The 25,618-nt window shown below is 44.2% G+C and overlaps 1 protein-coding gene and 1 long non-coding RNA gene across 3 annotated transcripts in view; one reads left to right on the plus strand and one right to left on the minus strand.

Moving 5' to 3' along the window:
* Nucleotides 1–5,268: 5,268 nt before the first annotated feature.
* LOC122822939 (transcription factor COE3-like) overlaps nt 5,269–25,618 on the plus strand; it is a 34,771-nt gene continuing 14,421 nt past the window's right edge. The window contains exons 1-10 of one of the 2 annotated variants that reach the window (XM_044102062.1): nt 5,269–5,493; nt 7,461–7,617; nt 7,851–7,914; nt 7,992–8,047; nt 12,911–12,984; nt 13,536–13,604; nt 21,154–21,235; nt 21,468–21,585; nt 23,521–23,654; nt 23,863–23,989. In XM_044102062.1, the coding sequence (XP_043957997.1) occupies nt 5,372–5,493; nt 7,461–7,617; nt 7,851–7,914; nt 7,992–8,047; nt 12,911–12,984; nt 13,536–13,604; nt 21,154–21,235; nt 21,468–21,585; nt 23,521–23,654; nt 23,863–23,989 (1,003 nt within the window). In that variant the 5' untranslated portion in view covers nt 5,269–5,371. The remainder of the gene's footprint in view (nt 5,494–7,460; nt 7,618–7,850; nt 7,915–7,991; nt 8,048–12,910; nt 12,985–13,535; nt 13,605–21,153; nt 21,236–21,467; nt 21,586–23,520; nt 23,655–23,862; nt 23,990–25,618) is intronic. The other variant, XM_044102063.1, reaches the window with a different exon arrangement.
* On the minus strand, nt 6,952–11,333 carry LOC122822940. Its single transcript, XR_006369246.1, has 4 exons — nt 11,147–11,333; nt 10,932–10,992; nt 7,486–7,598; nt 6,952–7,196 (listed from the first exon to the last, which is right to left on the minus strand). It is a non-coding gene; the product is annotated as an uncharacterized LOC122822940 (long non-coding RNA).

The raw sequence follows: 25,618 nt of genomic DNA on the forward strand, positions 1-25,618 counted from the left end.
ACAATGAAATCGCTCCATTCTGGGCAGGTGGAGGTTTGAACAGAGGAAGCTCCGCTGCAGGAATGTTCGGGCCGTCTGTTTGATTATCATTTAATATCCATCATGTTGGGTTTGGTGCCGATCAGATGATTAAACCTGATCCAAATAGTGTTGCATTGATTATGAGCCCGTTATCGATAATTCTCAGGGTTGAACAAAACTTTGTAGGTTCTTGTTGTCCCACAGCTGTCCCTTCATTATGTCCCCGTCAGTAATCACCTTCCCCAGCATAAATACCGAGGCTCCATTGTCAGATCCTCTGTTGCCTTGTTTGCCTGTGTTCTGAACGGGATACTGCAGATCGGTTAAAGATGTCTATCTCATGTTCTAAATTAATTTCTGGTTGCATCGTCTGTTTCCTGCAGGTTGTCTCTGATTGCTTCAATCAAAGCAGTTTTAATTTAATCTGGAAATGATCCTTCTGATCCAGAGCCCAGCTGACTTTCTGGTGTCAGACTGACAAACACGTTTAGGTTCTGAACCCGACCCGGACACGTTTAGGTTCTGAACCCGACCCGGACACGTTTAGGTTCTGAACCCGACCCGGACACGTTTAGGTTCTGAACCCGACCCGGACACGTTTAGGTTTTAATTCAACGATCAGACAGGAGCCAAAAATCCTGCTGAACTTCCTTCTGTGTCCACTTGGTGTCACTGTCTACATGTCTGCCAGAAGCTCTGCTGGGACGGAGGGAATTCCCTGAACTGGGACGACTGGAATCCCTGCGCAACACACACACACACACACACACACACACACACACAGTACCAGAGAGCTGAAAGTGTTTTGTGTTTGCAGCTGAAGGTCGACTTCTTTGTTTCCTCCCTTTTTCTTCTCATTTTGCTTCTTGTGTGTTTTGTCCATTTTTCAAGTAGTTCTGGACAACCAGAACCAACCCAGAACCAACCCATTAAGCATAAATATATACTGGACATGTTCTGGTTTTCTACATGGTGACAGAATCAAAGTTGTTTTAGAGACACTTTAATTTCCCTGAAGGTCAGTTATATTAGATCACGACTGAGTGATGAAGGCGTTCTGGACCAACCGGGTCGGAGGGAGAACCGGTCATGTTCACACAGCGGGCCAATCTAACTCATATCTCACATTTCCTGCAATCTTACCGGCCCGATTTCAATCTTTAGACCTCTAAGAAATGAGATCTGATCCAGATGTGGCGCTGAATCGGACCGATTCCAAAGCGGCTGCAGTCGAAACGCTCATGTGGCATTTTACCGACTTTTTGTCATCAACGTGAAACATGTTTCATTCAGCAGACGGTGAATCTAGACTTCGCCTGAAAGTGATGGATGCAGTCTGAGTCAGTGAACGCATCACATCTCAACCCCACCACTCCTGGTCCCACTCCAAACAGAACCGGGTCAGAACCTGCAGTGAGTTCTCCACTAAAGGCCGATGCTGTTAGTTTTCTATAAGCTTCTTTCACCTGATGATCATGCTATCCCTCTGCAACTTTACACTCTATCCAGAGATGGCGGCCATCTTTACTGCAGTAAACAGAGCGCCGCTGGGTACTGCTATGTTGTTCTTCTGCAGATTATTTTGGTGTTGGAAACCGTTCACACAGACTGCGGTTCTTTTAATTAGCATGAACAACCACAAGAAAAAGGTGCTTTCCACTTAGCCGGTTCTGTCCAGGTTAATTTATTTGTATCTTGATGATTTCTAAATATTCAGGTCTGGTCTCCAATCCTGAATGAAAAGGGAGGTGCTGATTCTTTGAGGCCAATCTCCACCCCTAGAAGCTGATTCCTTCTAGGGAATTCCTTAAAAGGGTTTAAACAGCAGCAGACCAAGCATAATGGAGAAGAGAGTCGGCTGTTTTAGGATATTATCGGCATTAGAGGTGGAGCTGGTGATGGAGGAATCTGAGGAAACCTCCATAGAAATTCTGCCATGCAGCTAGAAAGTTTCCTCCAGCTGATCATATACCAAAGAAGATCTGAGAGTAAAGCTGGACTCTGGTTCCGCCTGGGTTCTGAACAACTCCTGATCTGACCCGGTCTCGGTCAAACATGCCTCAATGATGATCCCCAAGAAAGCATGTCTGGGTCACCCGGTTGCTCTGAGCTGCTGTCCTGTAACGCCTGTTTGCGATTCTGGATCAAACGTCTGAATCGTCGTCATCCAGCCTCCCCCTTACACACACACACACACACACACACACACACACACAGTCTCACAGTAACAAAAGGCAGCAGGACAGGAAGAAATATCGTTTGATATTGGCCTGGTTTTATTCACCGGATCGATACAGATGTTGGTGCCAATATTTTATGCTTCCCTAGATGGTCAAGCTAACTTCTCTCCAAAAAAAGTTCAGTTTTCAGTATTTCAGTTTTTCACTCTTCCTGTGGCTTTTTGAGACAAGAGTAGAAAATGTGTCTGACTTGAATATCAGTGTAGACGGTCAAAGCTGATTCTCTGCTGATCTCGCTCTTCACCTAATGAATTAATCAGAGCAGGAGCTGCGCTGCTGGGTCCACTTCGCTCAGGAACACACTACAGCATCTGAGGACGGAGGATCATCCAGGTCCTGATCCAGGCCCGTCTGTTCTTTTCAACAGTGAATTCCAGGTGGAAAGTTTTCAGGAATGACGTCTGCCCTCCAGTTTGGCTTTAGGGAACCGTTCCTCCTGGCAGGGTGGAGGTTTGGACTGAGGCCTGAACTCCATCGGCAGAAAGAGACGTTTCCAGAGCAACAGCCGCTGATCCAGATCGCTGAGGTCTGCGTCGCAGGAAACGCCGCAGCTCCTTTCAGCCGACACGCCGATGGAGGGAAGCAGCCTGGCAGCAACGCAGCAGAGTTCAGTTGTTCTAATCCCAGATTACACACAGTTTAAATCCTGCTTTTTAACCTGAACACATGAATCAATGGTTCTCACCGACTCAGCCGAGTGTGTGTGTGTGTGTGTGTGTGTGTGAGAAAGACAGCTGGCTCGTCTGACTTTGCCGTGACATCTGGGAAACCCTCCGGTGTGCTGCCATCATCGCTGGTTGATGTTGCTATTTAAATGCAAATGTGTGTGTGCTGCGTCTCTCTCTCTCTCTCTCACACACACTCCACGGCTCGGCAGAAAAACTCTATTTTATTTCAAATTCTTTACAGCTTTATTTAAATATCACATAGACATTTTTCAACTAGTAATAAAAAGTCATTAAAATATAACGTTTATAAAAAATATCTGGAATAAAATGACTGCTATATTATGTAGTTTTAAGTCAGAGAATTTCCTGGTTTTCTGTAATTGGGAGCTGCAGCCTGTCGGAGTGGAGGGCCGGGCGGGAAGTGGAGGGCCGGGCGGCGGAGACGGAGGGCATGCAGCGGCTGCAGACGGGGAAATGAAATCAGGAATGATTTGTCCGCCGGCTGCAGCTGATGGATGGAGAGCCGACGCTAACATGGTTTCTCTTTATGGAAATGAGATCAGATCCGGAATATCTTTGTTTTCCTGATGAACATTCCCAGAATGAAATTCCTGTCTCCAAATAATTTGGTCTGAATTAATCCGAAGTTCCAGGATTAAATCTTAAGAATTTATTCAGTGCAGCTTCAGAGAAATATTAAAACCTATTTTATTTAAATTAGAACCCAGATAAAGTGAAACTGGTGAGTAATTTGTGGATTTTGTTTGAGGCCCAGCGCGCTCTTCCTCCTCCTCCTCTTCCTCCTCAGACCTGCAGACAGCTCATTTATTGCTCCGTTTAAATTGAATTATCAGCTTTTTATTACGAGGCAGAGCGAGCCGCAGGCTCTGATCCTCATTACCCAGCATGTTGTTGTTACGGAGTATTGATCAGGACTGATTGATTGAAGGCTGGGAAGCTTCACAAACTAAACTCTGGGAACTAACTCCTCTTCCTCAGGCTGGAGCAGACCTGAGGCTCCGTTAAATTCCCGTCTCCCTCTGAGGAGCTTCCTCTCCTTCAGCTTTTTATTTCACCAGAAAAACATGAAAGCCCTCTTCTTCCTCCTCCTCCTCCTCCTCCTCTTCCTCCTCCTCCTCTTCCTCGGCCCGCCCCTCGGAGCTTCGGAGGCCCCAGTGGAGCGGCGGTGGGCCGGAGCGTCCCGGCTGTGAAAAGCCTTTTCTCGCTTCCTGTCTGACGGTTCGGAGTTAATCAGCTGAACGTAACGAGGCGCAGCAGCAGCAGCAGCAGCAGCAGCAGCGGTTCTGTTTCTCCAGTCTGAACATAAGGATGGAGGAAGCCGTCAGCAGAGGTTCTGACCCAATCGGACCTCCCCTCCCGACCCGCTCAGGGAGGTTCTGTGGACTTCGGCGTTGCTGGACAGAACCGAGTCCTGGATCTTCTTGTCCGGGTCAACGTTGGTTTTGTGCAGAACTCGGATTTGGACCTCCTGGATTCTGACCCGGTTCTTCAATGATGACCTCTGACCTCGGATGTTCGGTCCAGGCGTCTTCCTCTGGCCCGTCCAGAACCAGAGAGACGACCAGATGACGGTTGTGGTTTGATCCAGCAGCGACCCGGTTCATCGGCAGGTTCAGGTTCTTCTGGGTCAGTGGTACCAGTGAAGGTTCTGTTGGGTTTTCACAGAACTCTCAGATCTTCTGTTGCTCGGGTTCAGAGTTCTTGTGGAACCATTTGGGTTCTGTATGTGATTCGGTTCTAGTTCAGTGCAGATGGTTCTGGTTTAGTTCAGGTTCTGGTTCTGGTCCGGCTCGCCGATCCCATGACCCGTCGGACCTGATGGGTTCTGGAGCTGCGTTTCCATGGGAACCAGTTCAGTAACTGGTGGGACTGGTGCAGCACACACACTGCTCCGTCAGCGTGTCGCCCCCCTCCTCCCTCGCCCCACTCTCTCTCCCTCTCTCCCCGCCCCCGGCCCGCCCAGGCTCCGCCCCCGCCGTGATGTCAGCGGCTGGGAGGAAGACCCGTGGGGTTTTTGGGTTCTGCCGTCCAGTCCTGTGGGGCCGCAGGGCTGAGAGTTTGTGGTCCGTCCCGGGCGGCCGCCTCACTGCTCTCTTTGGGGAAAAGCCGAGCGCCGGGCTTCGATTCGCCGTCCGGAGCGTTTCCTCTGAGGATTCTTCCTCTCTTCCTCCTCCTCCTCTCCTCTGCAGGTTCATCATGTCGGCCGACTGTTGAGTCTTTTTTCTGCCCTTCCATCGCTTAAAGTTGAATAAACCAGAAAAACAGAAAGTTCTGAAGCCAATAAAGAACTTCTCAGATTCCCCAGTTTTTGTTCTTCGTCCTCCATTATTAAAATGTCTTCCGCCCTGAAGCTGCGCTCCGTCCTGTAGCGCTGCGCTCCTCCAGTCCAGCTCTTCTTCTTCTGGTGTTTTTTGTTGGGAGATGTTTGGGATCCAGGACAGCCTGCCTCGCGGCGCCGCGGCCGGCCTGAAGGAGGAGCCGCTGGGCGTCCGCTCCTGGATGCACTCGGCCGGCGTGCTGGACGCCAACACCGCCGCTCAGAGGTAAGCTGCTGTCGCCCCAGGGGATTCTGGGAGCTGGAGTCCCGGCGCTCCGCTCCGACGTTTACAGATGGGAAAAATTCATTCTCCTCAGACAAAATCGGTCCACTGACTGTCTGCTGAAACTTACTGTTTATTTATTATTAACAGTAATAATGTTAATAATTACTGTTATTAACCAGGAAGAATCTGGTTCACACAAAATGACAAACTGTTTTAATTAAAAACTAAAGTTTTCCTGATTTTAAAAATGATCAGGTCACACTACGTTTGAAATGCAGATAAAATAAATGTGTATATATGTTTCTGCATTTTTTTTTTATTATTTGAGAGAAAAATTCATTTGATTTTGAGAAACCTGTAAATGTTTTTCCTGAGGAATCTTTAAATTAATTTATTTATGGCGTTTTAACTTGGCTGCCAGTTCTCACCAGAAAAAAGATTTTTAATCTTAATGGGACTTTCCTGGGGAAACAGAGATTACAGAAACAAAAAATAAAAATTCTCCTCCAATCCGAGATCATTTTTATCCCTGCAAAGGAAAACCATTTATAGCAAATTATTCAAATGATTTTTCTTCTAATTATTTAGAAAATCTGCATATATTTCTATTTTGTAAGTGCAGCGGCTGAACATCGTTTCATCTCAGCCTGAATTATTCACTACACAGAAGTTCAATTAAAATAAATAAAATCATTCAAATCCCTCTGAAATATTAACACAAAGATTCAGGTCTGCAGAGCAAAAAGAAAATTAAAATAGAATAAAGGATTTACATTCAGGAAAATTTATTTTAAGTCAGTCTTTTTTTATTTTCATGTAAAAATATTAAAATGAATATGAAATGTGTTTATTTACGTTAAATAACTAAATAAATTACACGTTAAATAATAAATGACACTGAGCTAAATAAAATCTCAATGAATCTAAATTAATTTAATCTGAAAAGAAAAAGGATTTTCCACATGAAGAAATCAAAAAGGCTGATTCTTTAACACCCGTCTGGGATTATTTCTGGGATTAGACAGTAAAATCCAAATTGAACCTTAATGTGATTCTGCACAGTAATTATTATAATCACACAAACCTTTGATACTACGGCTTATTATTCACTTTATGGAAAATCTAATCCCAGAACAATTATAGAAACAATTATGATTTTAAGGTTTAAAGTAAATATTTAACCAACATATAAAATATTTGTTTTAATAAAATCATTTAGCTGATTTATTCTGAGGATTTAAAAATATTTATTGACCAAATGTTTCAGTGAGTTTGTGTCCACTGCTGATTTTTATATTTCAAGATTATTAAATATTGAGGTGTGTGTGTGTGTGTGTGTGTGAGAAACAAGCGCTCCTGGTGTTTTCAGTCACATTATAATGAGGAGCAGATTTACTGTCGGGGTCGAAGCTGCAGTTTGACTTCATCTCCATGAATATTAATCAGTCGTGACTCTGCTGTGATTCTTAACTTTATTTCCTTTGACTAGACCTGAAGCCGCGGGAAGCGCCGCGCTTTCATGGCCGCAGACAGACTAATCAGAGGCGCCAACGCGCGTCCTAAACACGTCTCTGATGCGTGCGGCCAGGTGTGGCGACCTGCAGTCTGTCCTCAGAGGAGCGCTTCATGCACGCCGCGCTGCGGCAGCCGCTTTCTGAACTGGTGGATTTTTACTGGTCACCAGTGGCACCATGATGCTTTAGCTGAAGATTCAGAGAAATGCATTCTGGTTCTGAAAACATCGCTGCAAACACCCCACAGATTTTACAGATAAAAACTAACGTGAAGATTTATTTTAAAAACACCATTTAAACTGAACTTTACTCTTTTAGATGCAGGTTTCTTTCTCAGCTCTGAGCTGCTTTTTCAATGAAAGATGAATTGATTATGTAAAATAAAAATATGTTATGTCACATGTTAAATCTGTAAAACAGTGTTTAGGTGATTTTTCTGCTCGTGTGTTCCAGCGGGGTGGGGTTAGCTCGAGCTCACTTTGAGAAGCAGCCGCCGTCCAATCTGAGGAAATCCAATTTCTTCCACTTCGTTCTGGCGCTGTACGACCGACAGGGGCAGCCCGTCGAGATCGAACGCACCACATATGTCGACTTCGTGGAGAAAGAAAAGGTGAGTCAGACAAAGGCAGGGAGGAGCTGTGACACAAACCAAACACACCCACAGGACGACAGAAAAGCAGATGCACCTGCCAGGTGACAGAGACCCCCAAACATCTGGCAACTTATAAAACAAACGCACCCTGAAATCTCGTAGCTGGATAAAAACATGAACTGTGAGCTTGGAGGTCAGCGCGTCTTAAACAAACCGCAGGCTGAATGAGCTTTCTTCTTCTACTGTTTTAGGAGCCAAGCGGAGAGAAAACCAACAACGGGATTCATTACAAGCTGCAGCTCCTTTACAGCAACGGTAGGTGATCTTCCTTCACTGCACAGAGCAGCTGAAGCCTGCAGACCAACATGAACACGGCCGATTTCTGCGTTCAGGTGTCCGAACGGAGCAAGACCTCTACGTCCGACTCATTGACTCCATGACCAAACAGGTGGGTGATTCAGGAAGTTCATCTTCCTCCTCCTCTTCCTCTCCATATTATTAAGTTCCTGTTCTTCAGGGAGATTTAATCTGACAACAAAAACTTCCCACTGAACACCAACTGGAAATTTTCTGTGGTTCAATTTACTTCTCATGTTTCTAACAAAGAACTGATTTTCTGAAAGAGTTCTGACGGTCCGGACAAACGCCACACTATTTCCATTGGTTCTGTTGGTGTGTGTTATTGTTGGTTCTGGTTCTGTTGGTATCTATATTGTAATTCACTACTTGAAGCAAGGTTAAAAGCACATATAAAACGTCATAACGACCATATTTTACTTTATATGTTGCAAAAAAAAAAAAATCAAAAATTTCCTTGCCGAGATGACAAACAAATTTTAATGATCAAAGAAATTTAGTAAAACAGTGAAATCAGCTACTGAGCAGGCGCCACTGAGTGACTTTCCAAAGTTTGTTTGGAAAAAAAGTAAAATGGTGTCTGACAAATTAGCAGTTTTAAATGATCTTAATGAGCATTTTATCTCTGAAGGCTCTCTATTTGATGATTCAAATTCATTTGGCCAAAATGTTTTTGAATAATGATTGTAACTTTTCCCCCTATTTGTACAGCTGAGGTTCTCAGACAATTGAAAAACAGATACCAGAAAATCAGCAGGGCCAGACGACCTGGATCCTTTTTATCTAAAGTTGGCTGCAGAGTTTATAGCAAAGCCATTGTCTCATATTTTAATATAAATCTAATCTATAACTAAATCCCTGGTGTCTGGAAATCAGCATCTGTTTAGCCTCCATTTAAAGGTGGGGAATCGTCACAGGTAAACAGTTACAGACCGATTTATAAACTATGTATCCTAACAAAAAGATTTGAAAAGTTAACTGCAGATCAATTGAAGATTTTTTTAGATTCAAAATGTGTTTTATAAAATGTACAGTCTGGTTTTAGAAAGAAACATAATGCTGTTACTGCCACTTTAAAGGTTTTAATGATCTCATCCAGGCTCTTAATAAAAAACTGTGTTGCTTTATTTATTAATCTATCAAAGGCATTTGACAGTAAATCATGATTTTAATTGACATTCTACACAGGATTGGGCTCTTGCATCAAACTACCCTGTTGGTCGCTGATTATCTGTCAAACAGAACCCAGAGAGTCCAACTGGCTTCACTTCTTCTATTTTAAATGGTGTACCACAGGGCTCGGTTCTTAGTCCACTTTTATTCTCTATTTATATAAATAACGTGTGTGACAACGTGTCAAATGGTTTTTATCGTTGTTATGCAGATGATTTAGTAATTTACTGCTGTTCTCCATCACTATCAGGTCATACAGGATTTGCAGTCTGATGTCAATGTAGTTCAAACACTCCTACAAACTCTGAAGTTGGTTTTGAATCTGGATTAGACAAAATCAAAGGGTTTTTTCACACTCTAGAAAATTACCAGAAATCCCTCTAATGCTGACCACTGCTGCTGGAGCACAAACTGAGTTTGTTCATAACTATAAATTTCTAGGCTTTATTCTAGATAAAGAGCTTTCTTTTAAAAATCACAGCAAATTTGTTACGAACACTGAAAATGAAGTTTAGGTTTTATTATTGAAATGGATCCTGTTTCTCTATCAATGATAGAAGTAAATTAGTAGCAGCAACTTTCCTGCCACTCCTGGATTATGGAAATGTTTTATATATGAATCCTTCAACCAAATGCCTTCAATCACTGAACATTGTGTATCATCGTGCTTTAAGGTTTCTAACTGGTAGCAGACGTTTAGTGCATCTCTGTGATTTGGATGTAAAAGCTGAACGGAGAAACAATCAATATGATCCTGATCTATAAATCTCTACTCTGCTTGGCTCCAGCAAACCTTCGCTCTCTCTTCCATAGATCTGTTGTTCTTTACACTCTAATAACATTTTTCTTTTGCATGTTCCACGTGTTTGAACTGAAAAGGCGAAACAAGCATTCAGTGTGAAGCTGCTTCAGTAATCAGCTCCAGTCTGAACTCAACATGTCAGAACTGATTTCATTGGATTTATTTCTTCTTAAAAACAGGCAACAAGATTTTATTAACCAGCGTCACTGCTTTTAAATGGTTTTTATTGTTTTACTCTTGTGCATATAAATTAATGAGTTTTATTTTGTAAGCAGGTTGCTGTGTATTGCAGACTTTCTGCCCAGGTCCCTGTTGAAAATGAGATCCAGATCCCAACGGGGTTTACCGAATAAAGGAAATAAAAAACAAAACAAATATTTTCTAAATATTCTTAAAATATAAAAACAGAAACACTAAATTGATAACTATAACATTTATAAAATTAAAACTGCTAACTAAAGTAAAATATGGTCTCATATGAAAGTAGTGAAAACAGCAGATTAGACCGCTGTCTGGGCCCGGATTAGCCTGACTCACCCGGAACCGAGCCGCTGGGTTTGGTTTTGGACTGGAGAACTGATTCCTCTTAAGTCAGGCATAAAAACTCAACTCAGAAGCTAATATATTTAGATTTTTACTTTAACTGAAACCTTTATTTAATTTGAAAGTTTTCAATTATGTCTTAATCGGTTCCATTCTGTAAATTAATGCCATGGCGAGAAAAATAATGAATATTTAATGAGGTCAAATTTGATTACTTGAACGCTTAAAATGTTTTCTTTGGCTCATCTCTCTCTCGCTCTCTTTTTTTCTTTTTAAATAAAATTACAAATTGTGTATGATCTCACATTCATTTATAACGTCCATGTGCCTATCTCTTTTCAATTAATATCTCAGTCACTCTGTTGTAAAAATTGTTCTTGTTTGCGTCTGGCCTATTAATCAGACTGGACCGGTGCTATTCTCATGCTAACTAGCCTAGCATGTCGTAGTTGCTCACCTTCATCCCGGGAGCAGGTAGGCTGGTCTGGGGGTCAGGACCGATGCTGACTCAGACTCGTCTGCTCGTAAATGTGATAAAAGGTACAACGACAACTTAATATATGAATGTATATCTTGCTACGTATTTTCTTTGAGTAATGAAATGTTAGAGAAATGGAAGCTAGCATTCGTCGGTCGCTAAGCTAACAGCATAAAAGGTTAATATTCACTCACCTCTCTAGGTGAACAACTTTGTAACAGATTAACATGCTTTATTTCTTCTTTCCTTTTTTAAAACCAGTTTTATTATATTTCAAAGCAGCATCGTTATTATTTGTGTGGCTCTCATTCTGTCTGCTACTAAACACCGTCAAACGCTAAAGCAGAACAAATCATTTCAATCAGAAATAGGGGGGTGTTCACTAAATATGGAAGCTTGCTTTTTGTCTGGAAATGCTAATATTTAACTTTTACAGGAAAAAACAAGTAAGAACACAGCCATCATCATCAGTGTTATCATTGAGAGGGCCCCAAAAAATATTTAAATACATTAAAAAAAAAACCCTTCTTTTAAGGCGACCCTGGCAGTCAGGGGCCCTTGGAAATGTCCAAACTTTCCCCCTTTCAGTGCAGAGAGTTGTGTTGGTGTGTGTTCTGATTGGTTCTGGTTGTGTTGATGTGTGTTCTGGTTGGTAATGGTTGCAAGTTACAAGTCCACCCTGCTGCAGCAAACAAAAAAAGGGCGGGTCGGACCACTGTCAGTCACATACCTTATTTGGAAATGGGACCATTGCACTCCGGAAGTGAAGGGGGCGCTATTTTCTGTATCATCCACGGCCTCCAGTTTTTATTTTCTTTTGAAATCTGTGATATGTCTTCACTTTTAGAAAGAAGTTTCAATTTCAGCATGTATTTGAACTTCTCTCTGTCATTTACTTTAGCGAAGCTTACAGTTTTTAACAAATTCTATAGCGTTTGGTGGACTTCTAAATCTGCTCCCTAGTCACATCTTCTAGCGCCTCCTTCATTTCCGGAGTGCAATGGTCCCATTTCCACATAAGGTATGAGACTGACAGTGGTCTGTCCAGATCCTGCCTGTTTGCTGCAGTGAGGTCTTTCTCACTGGTTGTGTTTGTGTGTGTTCTGGTTGGAACTCGTCAGTTCTGGTCGGTACTGGTTGATACTGGTAAAACCGGATGGAGTGGTGTGTTTGTTGACTCTGTGGTTTTCAGCTCTGGCTCTGTTGGACCAGAACCGGTTTGTTCCAGTTTCATATCCTCGGCAAACATCCGGTCAGGTTTATGTTCACGTACAGAAGCTCTTCGCGATGAACTGAAAAATTGAAAAGTCCAAGTGTGTGAAGCAGCATAAACACCAATTTCTGTTCCCAGCAGGCGGTCAGTTCCCCCTGCTGGAAGAGCCCTGACCTGCGGGAGCAGAAAGACCAACCTGCATCTGAAGCCAAAGGCTGACTCCGTCCCTCTGAAACTCCTGTGTGGAGTCTGATCAGAGTTGATCACAGACAATACACATGATCACTTTAGTCACATGATGTCTCACAAACTCTTTAAATTTTGAAACCTGTGAATATTCCTGGAAGGAGTTTTTAAGTGATCAGAGTCTAAGTTCTGTTCATCAGCTGGTCTCCAGCCTGCAGGGGGCGCAGTCAGGACCAGTTTCTGTGTGGCAGGAGACTGTTATCGTCTGCTTCACTCTCTGCTGTGACACTAATGGAAAGCAGCACCGTTTAAATCCAGCAAGTTATTTACTTATTGCGCCTTTAGCGCTGCTCTGATTGGAGACGTTTGGTTCCAGCTCCTTCCTTTGAGTCTCCAGTGGAATTCGCTTCTTCCTGTTGCTTCAGTCTCACTAATCACCAACAATGAGTCCTCAATCTCGTTGTAATCTGTTGATGACAATGACAAATAAATCTTATCTTATCTTATCTTAATTGAGACAAAGGTTCAACCTGCTCTCTAACCCGTGCCTCTGTTTCAGGCCATCATCTACGAGGGCCAGGACAAGAACCCTGAGATGTGCCGGGTCCTGCTCACTCATGAGATCATGTGCAGGTAAGAACACCTGGACTCACCTGACCCACAGGCTGCAGGCTCTCCAAGCTGGAAACAACCAGAACCAAACCCTGTAGACTAGAGTGAGACCTCCAGCCCCAGTTGGACTCAAAGCTTAGGAATAAATGAATGAACTGGTAAAAAATCAGAACACCAGCAGGTACCAGTCAAATGTTACCTGATGCCAGTCAGTTCCCAGTTACTAACTGGTAACTGCTGGTACCAGTTAGACCTAACTGTTAGAGGAGTTAGAGGAGACGTTCTAAGAAAAAGCTTTTCCTGAATTCTCAATATCTCTGTTTCTATCCCAAACAAAAAAAAAAAAACACAGAGTGTTTCTCTGGGTTTTGTTCCCCTGGTAAGGCACAAATCCACCAGTTGATGGAAGCACTTCCTACATCAAAACTTGTTCAGTAAATGTTTCCACCTCCCCTGGCATGTTAGCTGTTTTTTGGTAAAGCCAAAGACCTCCTGAAGAGAGGCCTGCCAGTCTGCAGGTAATCTTCTTTAAAGATGAATCTGATAGAGCTGTTTGTCCATCTTTGTGTTAGCCGCTGCTGCGACAAGAAGAGTTGTGGAAACAGGAACGAGACGCCATCAGACCCGGTCATCATCGACAGGTAGTGCCTCAACACACCCACAGATGACTCAAAACACGCTGCCATGCAGTCCGCTGCTGCTCCTTCACACACCAACTAGCTGGTCATGACAGAAATAGAAAAAACTCAACAGCTGAAGCATAGATTAAATAGTTTTCAAGAAAACACAAAAACCATTAAAAGTATCATCAACAAGGAGAAGCTGCAAGAAAAGAAGAAGAAAACAACAAGAACGGCTGATGTCAAAACACAGAAACGCTAAAACACTGAAACATGAAACACTGAAACACTGAAACATTGAAACATTGAAACAGTAAAACAGTAAAACAGTGAAACAGTAAAACAGTAAAACAGTGAAACAGTGAAACACTGAAACACTGAAACACTGAAACATTGAAACATTGAAACATTGAAACAGTGAAACACTGAAACAGTGAAACAGTGAAACATGAAACACTGAAATGCTAGAACATTGAAACAGTGAAACACTGAAACATTGAAACATTGAAACAGTGAAACACTGAAACAGTAAAACAGTAAAACAGTGAAACATGAAACACTGAAATGCTAGAACATTGAAACAGAGAAACACTGAAACATTGAAACATTGAAACATTGAAACAGTGAAACACTGAAACAGTGAAACAGTGAAACATGAAACACTGAAATGCTAGAACATTGAAACAGTGAAACACTATAAAACAAAACACTGAAACACTATAACTCTGAAACAGAGGAACACAGAAGCACTGAAACATTGAAACACTAAAGCAGAAAAACTAGAACACTGAACCACGGAACCACTAAAACATTGCAACATTAAAACACTGAAACACTAAAACAATTGGCACATTGTTTGTTGCAGACTGTATTACGTGGGATCCTAAATATTTGTTTTGCCACGAACATGCAAAAACATAAATACGGAGTTTTCTCAAATTTCCCCTTTCTTTCCTATTCCTCCTCTTCTCCCTGTCTTCTTTTAGCCTTCCTCCTTCCCCCTCTGTCCCAGGAGGAATCATGCGCTCTCCTGTCTTCACCTCCCCCCTCTCCTTTCTGAGTGTTAATCTCCCCCCACCCACCTCCTGCCTGAGAGCAGTGAGGAGGGGATGGATGGATGGATGGATGGATGGATGGATGGATGGATGGATGGATGATGGATGGATGGATGGATGGATGGATGGATGGATGGATGGATGGATGGATGGATGGATGGATGGATGGATGGATGGATGGATGGATGGATGGATGGATGGATGGATGGATGGATGGATGGATGGATGGATGGATGGAGCAGGCTTTTGAAAAGAGAAGTGGTGTTTGTGCAGCAGCTCTTTTCTGCCCCTGCCTGCTGCAATGCATGATGGGAAGGTCTCCTGTGTCTTCAGCAGCATCCAGTGAGCAGAAAACATGTCAGACTGCAGCTCAAACACTCGCTGCTTCATGTTCTGGTGCTGCTGCAGCCTGCAGCCTCCATGTCTGCACATTTCACTGCAGCATCCCAATTATTAATATTAATTGATTCTGCTGTCATATTAAGATGGTGTTGAATAGAAACAATCTCTATTATCACACGACAGTTCAAAAAGTGTTTCAAAATTATAGATAAGCAAGATTAACAACAGCTTATTTTACAAGATTACTAAAACGCAGAAACACCATAAAAATATGGTGTAATTATCAGAAACATAAATATATTTAATGCAAGTGCAGTCCGTCTGAGCAGTTATTGTTTAACATTAAAACAACAACAGTTTGAATCTTACATAAAGAACTGGGATTTCTTTGTTTCAATTGGAAACTTCTCATCAAAGAGGTCAAAGGTCACATGTGGGGTTCCCCAAGGTTCAATCCTAGGACCCTCTTATTCAATATCTATATGCTCCCACTGGCTCAGGTTATAACAGGAAATAATATCAGCTACCATAACTATGCAGATGACACACAGCTCTACATTACATCACAAGGTGACCTTTGACCCCATCCAATCACTGAACAGATGCTTAGAACAGATAAATGTGTGGATGAGACAAAACTGAAGTTATTATTTTTGGACCTTAAGAGGAACGATCTAGAGTTATAGATCTGGAGCTATAGATCTAGAGTTACAGATCTAGAGGTATAGATCTAGAGTCAGTGCACAGCTTCAGTTATTACAACTAAAAACCAGCGATCAGCCTGAAACCTGGGAGTAGTGATGAACTCTGACCTGAACATTCAGAGCCACATAAAGACAGTTACAAAGTCGGCCTTCTATCACCTGAAGAACATTTCCAGGATTAAAGGACTAATGTCTCAGCCAGATCTAGAGAAACTCATCCATGTGTTTATCTTCAGTCGTATTGATTATTGTAACGGCGTCTTCACAGGTCTGTCCAACAAATCAATCAAACAACTGCAGTTGATCCAGAATGCTGCTGCTGGAGTTCTGACTAAAACCAGGAAGATAGAGCACATAACACCAGTTTTAAAGTCTCTCCACTGGCTCCCTGTAGCTCAAAGAATAGACTTTAAAATACTGTTGTTAGTTTATAAATCACTGAATGGTTTAGCACCACAAAACATTAAAGATCTGCTGCTGTTGTATCAACCTTCCAGAACTCTCAGGTTCTGGTTCTGGTTCTGTTCTGCATCCCCAGAACCAGAACCAAACGAGGAGAAGCAGCATTTAGCATCTATGCACCACAAATCTGGAACAAACTTCCAGAAAACTGTAAAACAGCTGAAACACTGACTTCCTTTAAATCTCAACTAAAAACCCACTTGTTTAGAGTTTTATTAGAAACGTAATCAATTGCAAGTTTATTGACGGAATCTGACTTGATGTTGTGTTTTGATTATTGATTCTTTGTTGCTTCACTTTGTGTTTCTGTGTTTGATTTGATGTAAAGCTCTTTGAAATGCCTTGATGCTGAAATGTGCTATACAAATAAAATTTGATTGATTTGATATTAATAATAATACAAATTGTATTTGAAATGTCCAAATGATTGGCCAATACCAGTAGGGTGTGAATACTTATTGGGTGTGCTGTGGGCAGAGATCTGCTGGAGGAAGGATTTGTGGTAATGCCGCTTTGTGCACCTGGGATCATTCTAAATGGTAAATTTCTGAGCTGCTGCTAAGAATCTAATTATTAACAGAAAAACATCAATTAATAATTATTTTAAAGCAGGTTGCACCATAAAAATGAGCCCGGTCCAGAACTGAGCAGAACAACATCAAAGCAGGTTCATCCCAGTGTTCCCAGTCTGAAAGCTAGCAAACCCAGACAGCACAGGTAATCTCAGTTAGTCCTAACCATGTTAGTTAATCCCATGTTTTCGCTGGGATTAACGGAAAAGACCGGTTGTTCTCAGTCAGGCACATAACAAGGTAACAGGTGAGGCAAACTGGCAAAGGTTAACAGAAGGATCTGAAGAGGAGAGAAGGAAGCTGGCTGGCTTAGAGCTGCCGGGAGGTGATTAGTGACTGCACTGATATCCTGAAGTGAGGAGGAGTTTTCATTGACAGACGGATCTAAACGGGACAGGTGAAATGATCTGAAGAGCAGCAGCAGGAAGAAACTGAACTCCGAAAGACGGAAAAACAGCGAAAGAATTAAAATCATAGAACGAGGAAACGGTGAACAGAGCGTAAAGAATCTAAATGTTAACTGGGAATAAAGACACAGAGTTTTTTGTCCCGGCCATCCCTGAGGACAGTTGTGGTCATGGCGGTGAACAGGGACGACCCCAGACCTGATCTCTTTGCAGTTGGGCTGTGGGACGCTGCAGGTCTCACAGGTTTCTGCTGAGTCTGCGATGTTTGGGACCCGCTGACGATGCGACGATCCCGTCTGAGGGTCGATCGTCTCTGAACTTGGTGAGAACGTTTTAATGCTCTGATCCTCAGCCAGTTCCAGTTTCTGCTGGTTTTTAGCTGACGATGTGACGATGATGATGATGGGAGCAGCTCTCATCTTTCCATCTGAATTCCTGATGTGAGAATTTCTTGGCGGCGCGCTCTCTGCCTGCGAGGGTCTCTGGTGTGTGCAGCGTGGGATTATGGGAGGACGGCGTGCCGTCAATCATGTGGCGGCGTAGGTGTGAGCTCCCTCTCATGCTGCGGGTCGGCTTGGGACAGAATCTCATTAGCGGCCGTGCCGCAGGGTGATTGACAGCAGCATAATGTTTGGGGCCCCAGAGGGCCCCGGCCGGCTAAATGTTAAATGTATGAATGCATGGCAGTCGATGGAGAGATGAAGTGGAGCCGAATATTTCTGTTCCTGGGAAACAGGCGGGGAAACAGAGTGACCCTGAACACACCGCCTACTGCTGTTTCACACAGACAGGAACACCACACACACACCTGGATACACACACCTGGACACATCTCAACACACCTCTGGTTCCTCTGATTCTGGTACTGGAAATGTTTTAGAGGTTCTGTTCACCTGCCGGACCGTCTGCCAGCCTCGGCGCAGTTCGCTGCTCCTCCTCATCGTCACTGGATGCAGCAGGTGGTGAAGAACCTCCTGTCTGTCTCATCAGTATTTAACAGGAGTCTTCTCCTCACTCTGTGTGTGCGTGTGTGTGTGTGCGTGTGTGTGTGTGTGTGTGCGTGTGTGTGTGTGTGTGTATTGATCGTCTGTACTGCAGGTTCCGAAGCATCAGTATTGATTGACTATTTAAAAAGAAACTGGTGTGTGTTTTATCTGACACACACTCACTGTTGCAATTTCAGAAGACAATTTAACATTACATCAGATGGGTAATTAACCCCCCCCCCCCCCCAAACACACACACACACACACACACAGACAGTGTGACTGACAGCCGGGTGTTTTTCCAGTTAATTGCTTAACGAGCTCTTAACGACCTTTGTAATCAGTTAACAAGCTTTAGTGAGGAGCTAGTCGTTGTCATGGTGACATGTTTACGGCCCTCTGATGATGTCATCATTATCAGTGAGGAAGACGGTGCAGGTTGGAACCGTTCCAAGATTCGGTTCTTTATAGATCTGATTCTTTCAGGGCCCCAGTGGTCCACGTTGATCCAGCTTCTACTGGATCAGCGCCGTTTCCAGAACTGGGTTCTGCTGGGTCCACCTGCTCTTGTTTCCAGAACCATTTGGATCAGAACATGCTTGTGCAAACAGACTTAATGAAGCACTGATGAGTGGAAGCTGCTGCCAATCGTGCCTCTGACGTCTGAATTCTTCTGGAACTATTTTCAGCGGCGGATTAATCTGCGTCAGGTTGTTGCAGCAGGATAATGAAGTGCTGATGGACCAGAGCTAGCGCGATTTTAACTGTTAATAACCTGCTCTTCCTCCTCTTCTTCCTCACTGAGACAAAGAACAAGAAGAGGTGTCTGATTCCATTTACCTTGAAGAGCTGATGATGGACTTCTCATTATCTCATCTAATTAACTCTTCCTCCTCTTGCTCCCCGTCCTGTGGAGCTCTCAGAGTCAGGAGAACCTGGTTCAGATGGTTCTGGAAAACTGCAGGTGTTAGAGAGTTAGCTGGCATTAACATGTTTAGCTGTAAAGTGTCAGAATATTTCCCTGGCTTAGTTTGGCCCAGTTTGGCCACCTTAGGAACATACGGACCTGCTGGTTCTGATCTGGATCTGCTTCAGTTTGATGGACAGTCAAGAAATGGGCGGGTCCATCAGAGACGGCTCCTTATTGTTCCATCCAGCTTTTGCTGCACCTGCCTGTCAGCAAGGAAGAAGGAAGAGGAGGAAAAGAGCTACATTAGCTTTACCTACAACTAAATCATTAATAGTCATTTCTCATCAGAGTATCGTCTCTGTGATGGTCTGGCAAAGGGTGCAGCTCAACTACTGCTGCAACTTGGGGGATTTGTCTGGAAATCCCCTCAGAGAGTTTTGGCGAATTCTGATCACTTCAATTTGACAATCGTTCCCCGTTCAGAAGTGTTTTTGGTGGTGCTTTTAATTCCAGTGTCCATTATAGTTCAGATTCTGCGAACTGATCAACATTAAAACCTTGAGACATTTCATCATGACAGATGGAAAGTTGTTCCTTTCCACTGGCACACTGTGCTGCAGAGCCAGGGATTCACTTAGCTGAGCCCAACTGGTCTGAACTGGTTTCAGGTGACCTGATATGGGTTGGCCATGTTGGCTTTGTTGGTGCTGTCTGAGAACCGAAGCTGTCTGGCAGCAGAACCTCTCGGCGTGTTTCCGGATCATGTTGGCCGATCAGAGTTCTAACGACTGTTAATGAGCTCTGAGTACAAATGAGCCACAGATGTTAATTAGCAGAAATCTGCTCAACATTTGGTGATAATTAGAGTTACAAGCATAAACACATCCGACCACACACACCTGTATACGCGCACACACACACACACTTTCTCATGTACAGATGGAAATTAATATCAGGACTCGTCAAAACACTGAAACATGTTCAGCTTCTGCCTGCTTGCTGTTTCCACTGATTACTGGAGGAACCAGGAATGTTCCCTCAGAGACACACACACACACAAACACATAAAAGACACATGGATCGACATCGCAACCGGGTCTGTTGGGTGCGGATTTAAAGCACCCAACGGTTAAAGTGATATTCCCGTCAGTTCTAATTAGTTGGTGTGAGTTGTGACCGTTGGCAACCGCATCAGCAGATCACTGGTTCCATCTCGGTGATTTCAACTGGGATAATCTATTCCCATTCAGCTGGATGCTGAGGAACCACCTGCTGGTTCTGTTGGACCTTCGGAACAACAGACAGAATCTGTCTGACTCACCGGATCTGGTTTACTTGCTGAAACAGCCTAAATGGACTGGCATGATACACACACTGTGACACACACACACTGTGACACACACACACACTGTGACACACACACACACTGTGACACACACACTGTGACACACACACTGTGACACACACACTGTGACACACACACACTGTGACACACTCCGTCTCTCTCAGTGTCGGAGTTAATCTGCTCTATGAGGTAGAAAATGTGGTCACAGTGTGAAGATGAATTATCCTGACGGTGAAGTGCAGTCCCACAGTGTGTCGCTCTGTGTGTGTCACAGTGTGTGTGTTTTCAGTGTCAGAATGTGGATCTTCTGTTCTCTGAGGAGATAAATTTGCAGTGTGTCCTAATTTGCTGCTCGTAAATATCAGCAGCGATACAGCAAGTGTATGTCAAGAGTGTGTGTGTTGTGTTTTGTCTGTGTGTGTCTGTGTGTGTCGGGTCGTCCCTCCTTATCACATAACAAATTGAGAGCTTAATCTGTCCTGCGTGGAGATTTACGGCTGGATCGTTCGCTGGGAGGAGGTGAAGAGTAGAGCGCTGATAATCAGCTGGAGATGCTGAGGGTTGCCACGGTGATAAGACTAGTCAGCTGATCACAGATCAAAGTTTATCTTCAGATAAAGGGAGCATAACCCTCCGCGCTGGAGAACAAGAATCACATGATGAGGATCACTCCAAGGTTTCTGGTCCGGGTTCTGAATATGCCAACCTGATTGGACCAACCTGTTCTGTACTGAATATCTGTAGAACCAATCACCAGTGGTGTGTGTGTGTGTGTGTGTGTGTGCAGGTTCTTTCTGAAGTTCTTCCTGAAGTGTAACCAGAACTGTCTGAAGAACGCAGGGAACCCTCGGGACATGAGGAGGTTCCAGGTAAGACCACCGGACCGGCTGACGTACCCACAATGCACTGCAGCGTGTTGACACGGTTTGGAATAATAATATTAGTATTGTTATATTATCAATCTGGTCAATGACGAGGTTAAAGGTCACAGCTGTTCCTGAGTGTGGGGGGGATGTCATGGAACGTTCTAGATGTTGAGGAACAATGGACGTGTCCGATCATCAGTCCTCTGCCGGTTCTGACGGGCCCGTTTTTTTGTAGGTGGTGGTTTCTACAACCGTCAACGTGGACGGCCATGTCCTCGCTGTATCAGACAACATGTTTGTCCATAACAACTCCAAACATGGCCGCCGAGCTCGAAGATTGGATCCATCTGAGGGTAAGCAGACACAATTCTGCCTGCTGATCAGAACCAGATGAGCAGGATGGATCTGTGTTGGGTGGACGGGCTGAAGGTTCTGTGTTGGATGTTGACCTGACCCGGTGCACAGTGAATGCAGTCCTGCAGAAGCTACGCCTGTAGCTGCACATGTTTGGGTCACAAGAACCCAGAGCTACATAGACAAGTCAGCCCAGTGGATTGTGGGTAATAAGACCAGACACCTCCCCCGTCCCCAGAGAGGCCACGGCTGTGTGTGTGTGTGTGTGTGTATGCTTTCAGCCTCTTTAATTGCCCTCCTAATTAAAGACGGTCACCATGGAAACCACCCCTCCCACCTTGAGTGCTGCAGAGTCCCGTGGGTCCAACTTGTCTCTACTCGCTTGTTTCTTGAATCGGCCGGGTTTTCCCTCCCAGCCTCTGACAGAACCTCAGAGCTGTGAATCCCAAATCTGAGCGTCTGAACTGGAATGACCTGCGCTAAGAGTTTCAGTCGGGTTTCAGAGCGCATCGTAGCTCTGAATCAGCACTGCTGAAAGTCATGATAAATGTTTTTCTCTTGGCCTCAGGTAGTGGACTGGTTCTGGTTCCGTTAGAGCTCAGGTCTGGTTCTGATCCAGTCAACCACATTGTTCTCTCAGAACAGTTTGAACACAAAGGCATGAAGAGAACAGCAGTATGCTGGTTTAAACGCCATCTGAGAACCAGCAGGGTGACTGGTGGAGTCCCACAGGGCTCTGGCTTTCTTTAGGAACTTTTGAAGCCATTTTGAATAATTAATTGAGCGTTCTGTTTGGTTTGACAACTAGGATCACTTTTAAAGGAAGTTATTGAAGTCAAATGATTGTTGTTGAATTGCCTACAGACACCATTTGTTGTGAGTTGGAGCTGCATAACTAAACTGGATTGAATTGAATCAGTACCGGTCCATTTGGATTTCTGGGCCTGGCAGCTAGCTGCGTGGTTGTGGTTCTGGAGAACTTTGGTTCTGGCATACAGAACAAGATGGACGGCGTCCGAGGAGCCTTCAACATTTTTCTGACCTGTCCAGGTCTACCAGGAGGACGGTCTTGCGATTGGTCAGGTTGCTCAGCCGGGCTGTGATTGGTCGGCAGGTCCTTTACCGACTGTGTTTGCGTTTCCTGCTGCCTGATTCTGTTGGGGAACCTTTCCTCCTGTCTCGTTCCCTCAGGGGGTTTAGGGTCCTACAGCTCATGTGTCTCAATGGCAGATTGTTGGGGAGGCATCCAGGGGTCAAAGGTTCGTTAGGAACACCTGGTGGACTCAGCCATGGTGCTGGCCTGGTTCTGTTCTTACTGTCAGAATCGAACAGCAGAACACACACAACCAAACTAAACACAATAGAATAGAATAGTTTGGTGCTGTAATGTCATTTGAAATTATCAGTTATGAGATTAGCTGTTCTCTCTCTCTCTCACTCTCTTTCATTTCACTTTATAATTAATCTGCAGCTGTACTTGAGAGGAAAGCGAAGTAGCTATTACTGAGTGTGTGTGTGTGTGTGTGCAGCGTGTGTGTGTGTGTGCTGAAGTTAGTGAAAGAGGATAAAAACCGCGACCCAATTAAGACGCGCCTCGTCTCTTCTCTTGTTATGTAGATGGGGTTTCCAACCTGTGACTCTGGGCCTTCTCAGGCCACCACATGCATCAAAGTGGGTCACAGCAGAACTTAACCTGGATCTGATGAGTCTTTACCGACTTCATCCTGGATTTACTCTGACCCACACCGGGTCAAAGTTCACCACAGAGGCTCAGATATTTACATACAGCTCCAATATACATCTATTCTATTCTAGTGGTGACCAGATGCTCTCCAGGTGACTCTGGGTCAGACGCAGCACCTTCTCTCTCCAGATTGTTGTCTCAGCAGGTATTTTGTCCCAGTTTGGTGTTAACTGGTCTGTCTGTGCTCCAGCAGCCACTCCCTGTATAAAAGCCATCAGTCCCAGTGAGGGCTGGACGACGGGCGGCGCCACCGTCATTCTCATCGGAGACAACTTCTTTGATGGACTCCAGGTTGTCTTCGGGACCATGCTGGTGTGGAGCGAGGTAACGCACACCAACCAGTCACATCACCAGTAAGCACCAGTTAGATTCCAGTCAGACGGTCGTCGTGTTTATCGTCTCAGGTCAGAGGAAACAGTGAGGCCTTCACATCTGACACTCGCTCTCCTGATTTCTGATTGGACGAACTCTACCTTTAAAGGGGACACAGTTCAATAACGCTGTCTGATGTTTCTGATGTCTCTGTGTCCAGCTGATCACGCCCCACGCCATCCGGGTCCAGACTCCGCCCCGTCACATCCCCGGGGTTGTTGAGGTCACGCTGTCCTACAAGTCCAAACAATTCTGTAAAGGAGCGCCGGGACGCTTCGTCTACACAGGTAATACTGGGACAAACTGGGACAAACTGGGACAAACTGGGACAAACTGGGACACAGCATAAACATGAAGAGCTTGTAGCAGACAGCCGTATTGTTCCCTTTTGACCCCGGGGCCCATTTAAATATTAACCATTTATTGGTTCACCAAACTGATCTGGCTTTTGTTCTATTTGAAAATCAAATCTATGTATGGTTTACCATCAAAAGCATAAAATATAATCACAGCATGAGGTGATAATCACCAGGGGCCTTGTGGGTAAAGCGTTCATGCGGCACCATATTTTACACACAAATCAACATGTCTAAAAATGAACTTTGCGTCAAAGTTGGCATAAATATACACACACTTTTTCCCTGGCGTGAAAATGTGCAGCAGCCACACAAACTTTCTCTGTGGACAATAATAAACTACAAACCTGAATCCACTGAAATCTGATGACATTCAATTATTTAGAGCAGGAAGCATCAAACCCCAGGATTTATGATTTTAATATTTCAGTGTTTAAACAATGAAACTGAACCCGTTTATCCTCAGACAATAAGCCAACAGAAAATACAGAAAATAGAAATAAAGGATGTGAAAACCTCAGTCCAATGTCAATAATCATGTTGCTCAGTTTGAGTCTCATAAAGATGAAACTCCTGGACTGAATGAATCTATTTATTGTCCCTAAAGAGAAACCAGGGCTGATCAGACAGTTTGATTATTGATCAGGTGTGGAGACAATCACAGGTCCATCAGTAGCTGCATCCAGGTGAGCCGCTACCTGAGGAGCTGTAGGAACCCATCAGCTATTCCTCCTTCAGCCAATAGCATCCTTCACCACCGATATCCACCAACGGGTTCAAGGGTTTCCGCCGCGACAGGCATTGATCGGCCGCAGGACCGATAAACCGCCTCAACGATGGAGCATGGCCCACTTGGACTCGAAGTTCCCAACTCCTCCGGAACGTGTTCGACCCTCTTCTGATGGAGAGTTCCCAGCAAATCCTCACAATACGGTTAGGCCTGCCAGAAACCAATAAACTACGAACACATGCAGAGTCCAACGCACGGCGCTCTATTTCCATTATGTCAGACCTGAGAGAAACAGACATCCACTAATAATGGCTCCTCAGAGCAGCTGAGCGGGAAGCAGCAGGTTAGAGAGAAACAGCCGATAACAAAGTGAACAACATCAACAAGGTCACCGATAACACACACATCAGGAGAGACAACACACTCTGAACTGCTGCTGGTTCCGCCCTGTGGGCCTTCAAGGACTGAACACACACACAATGACACACACAGACACACTAAACACACACTCAGTAACAGGCTGTGATGATGTATAGGACAGTCAGTCTAAAGCTTGTTAAATGCAGCTGAACCAAGACGGGATTATGATTCACACACACACACACACACACACACACACACACACACACGCACGCACACACACTTCCATCTGTGCTCTGCTGCGTTCACTGATGCTCTGATTTATCGCCTCCAACCAGCTCTAGCTGTAATGTTCAGTGGCAGGAAATAAAAATCAAGATTGAGTCTCAGAGATGATAGCAAAGTTCCTCTAGAATGTTGACCTATTGGTGGTTCTGTTCTGGTCCGACAGCAGAGATTCTGTTCCAGAT

The sequence above is a fragment of the Gambusia affinis genome, linkage group LG20, assembly GCF_019740435.1.
Source record: "Gambusia affinis linkage group LG20, SWU_Gaff_1.0, whole genome shotgun sequence".
NCBI lineage: Eukaryota > Metazoa > Chordata > Actinopteri > Cyprinodontiformes > Poeciliidae > Gambusia > Gambusia affinis.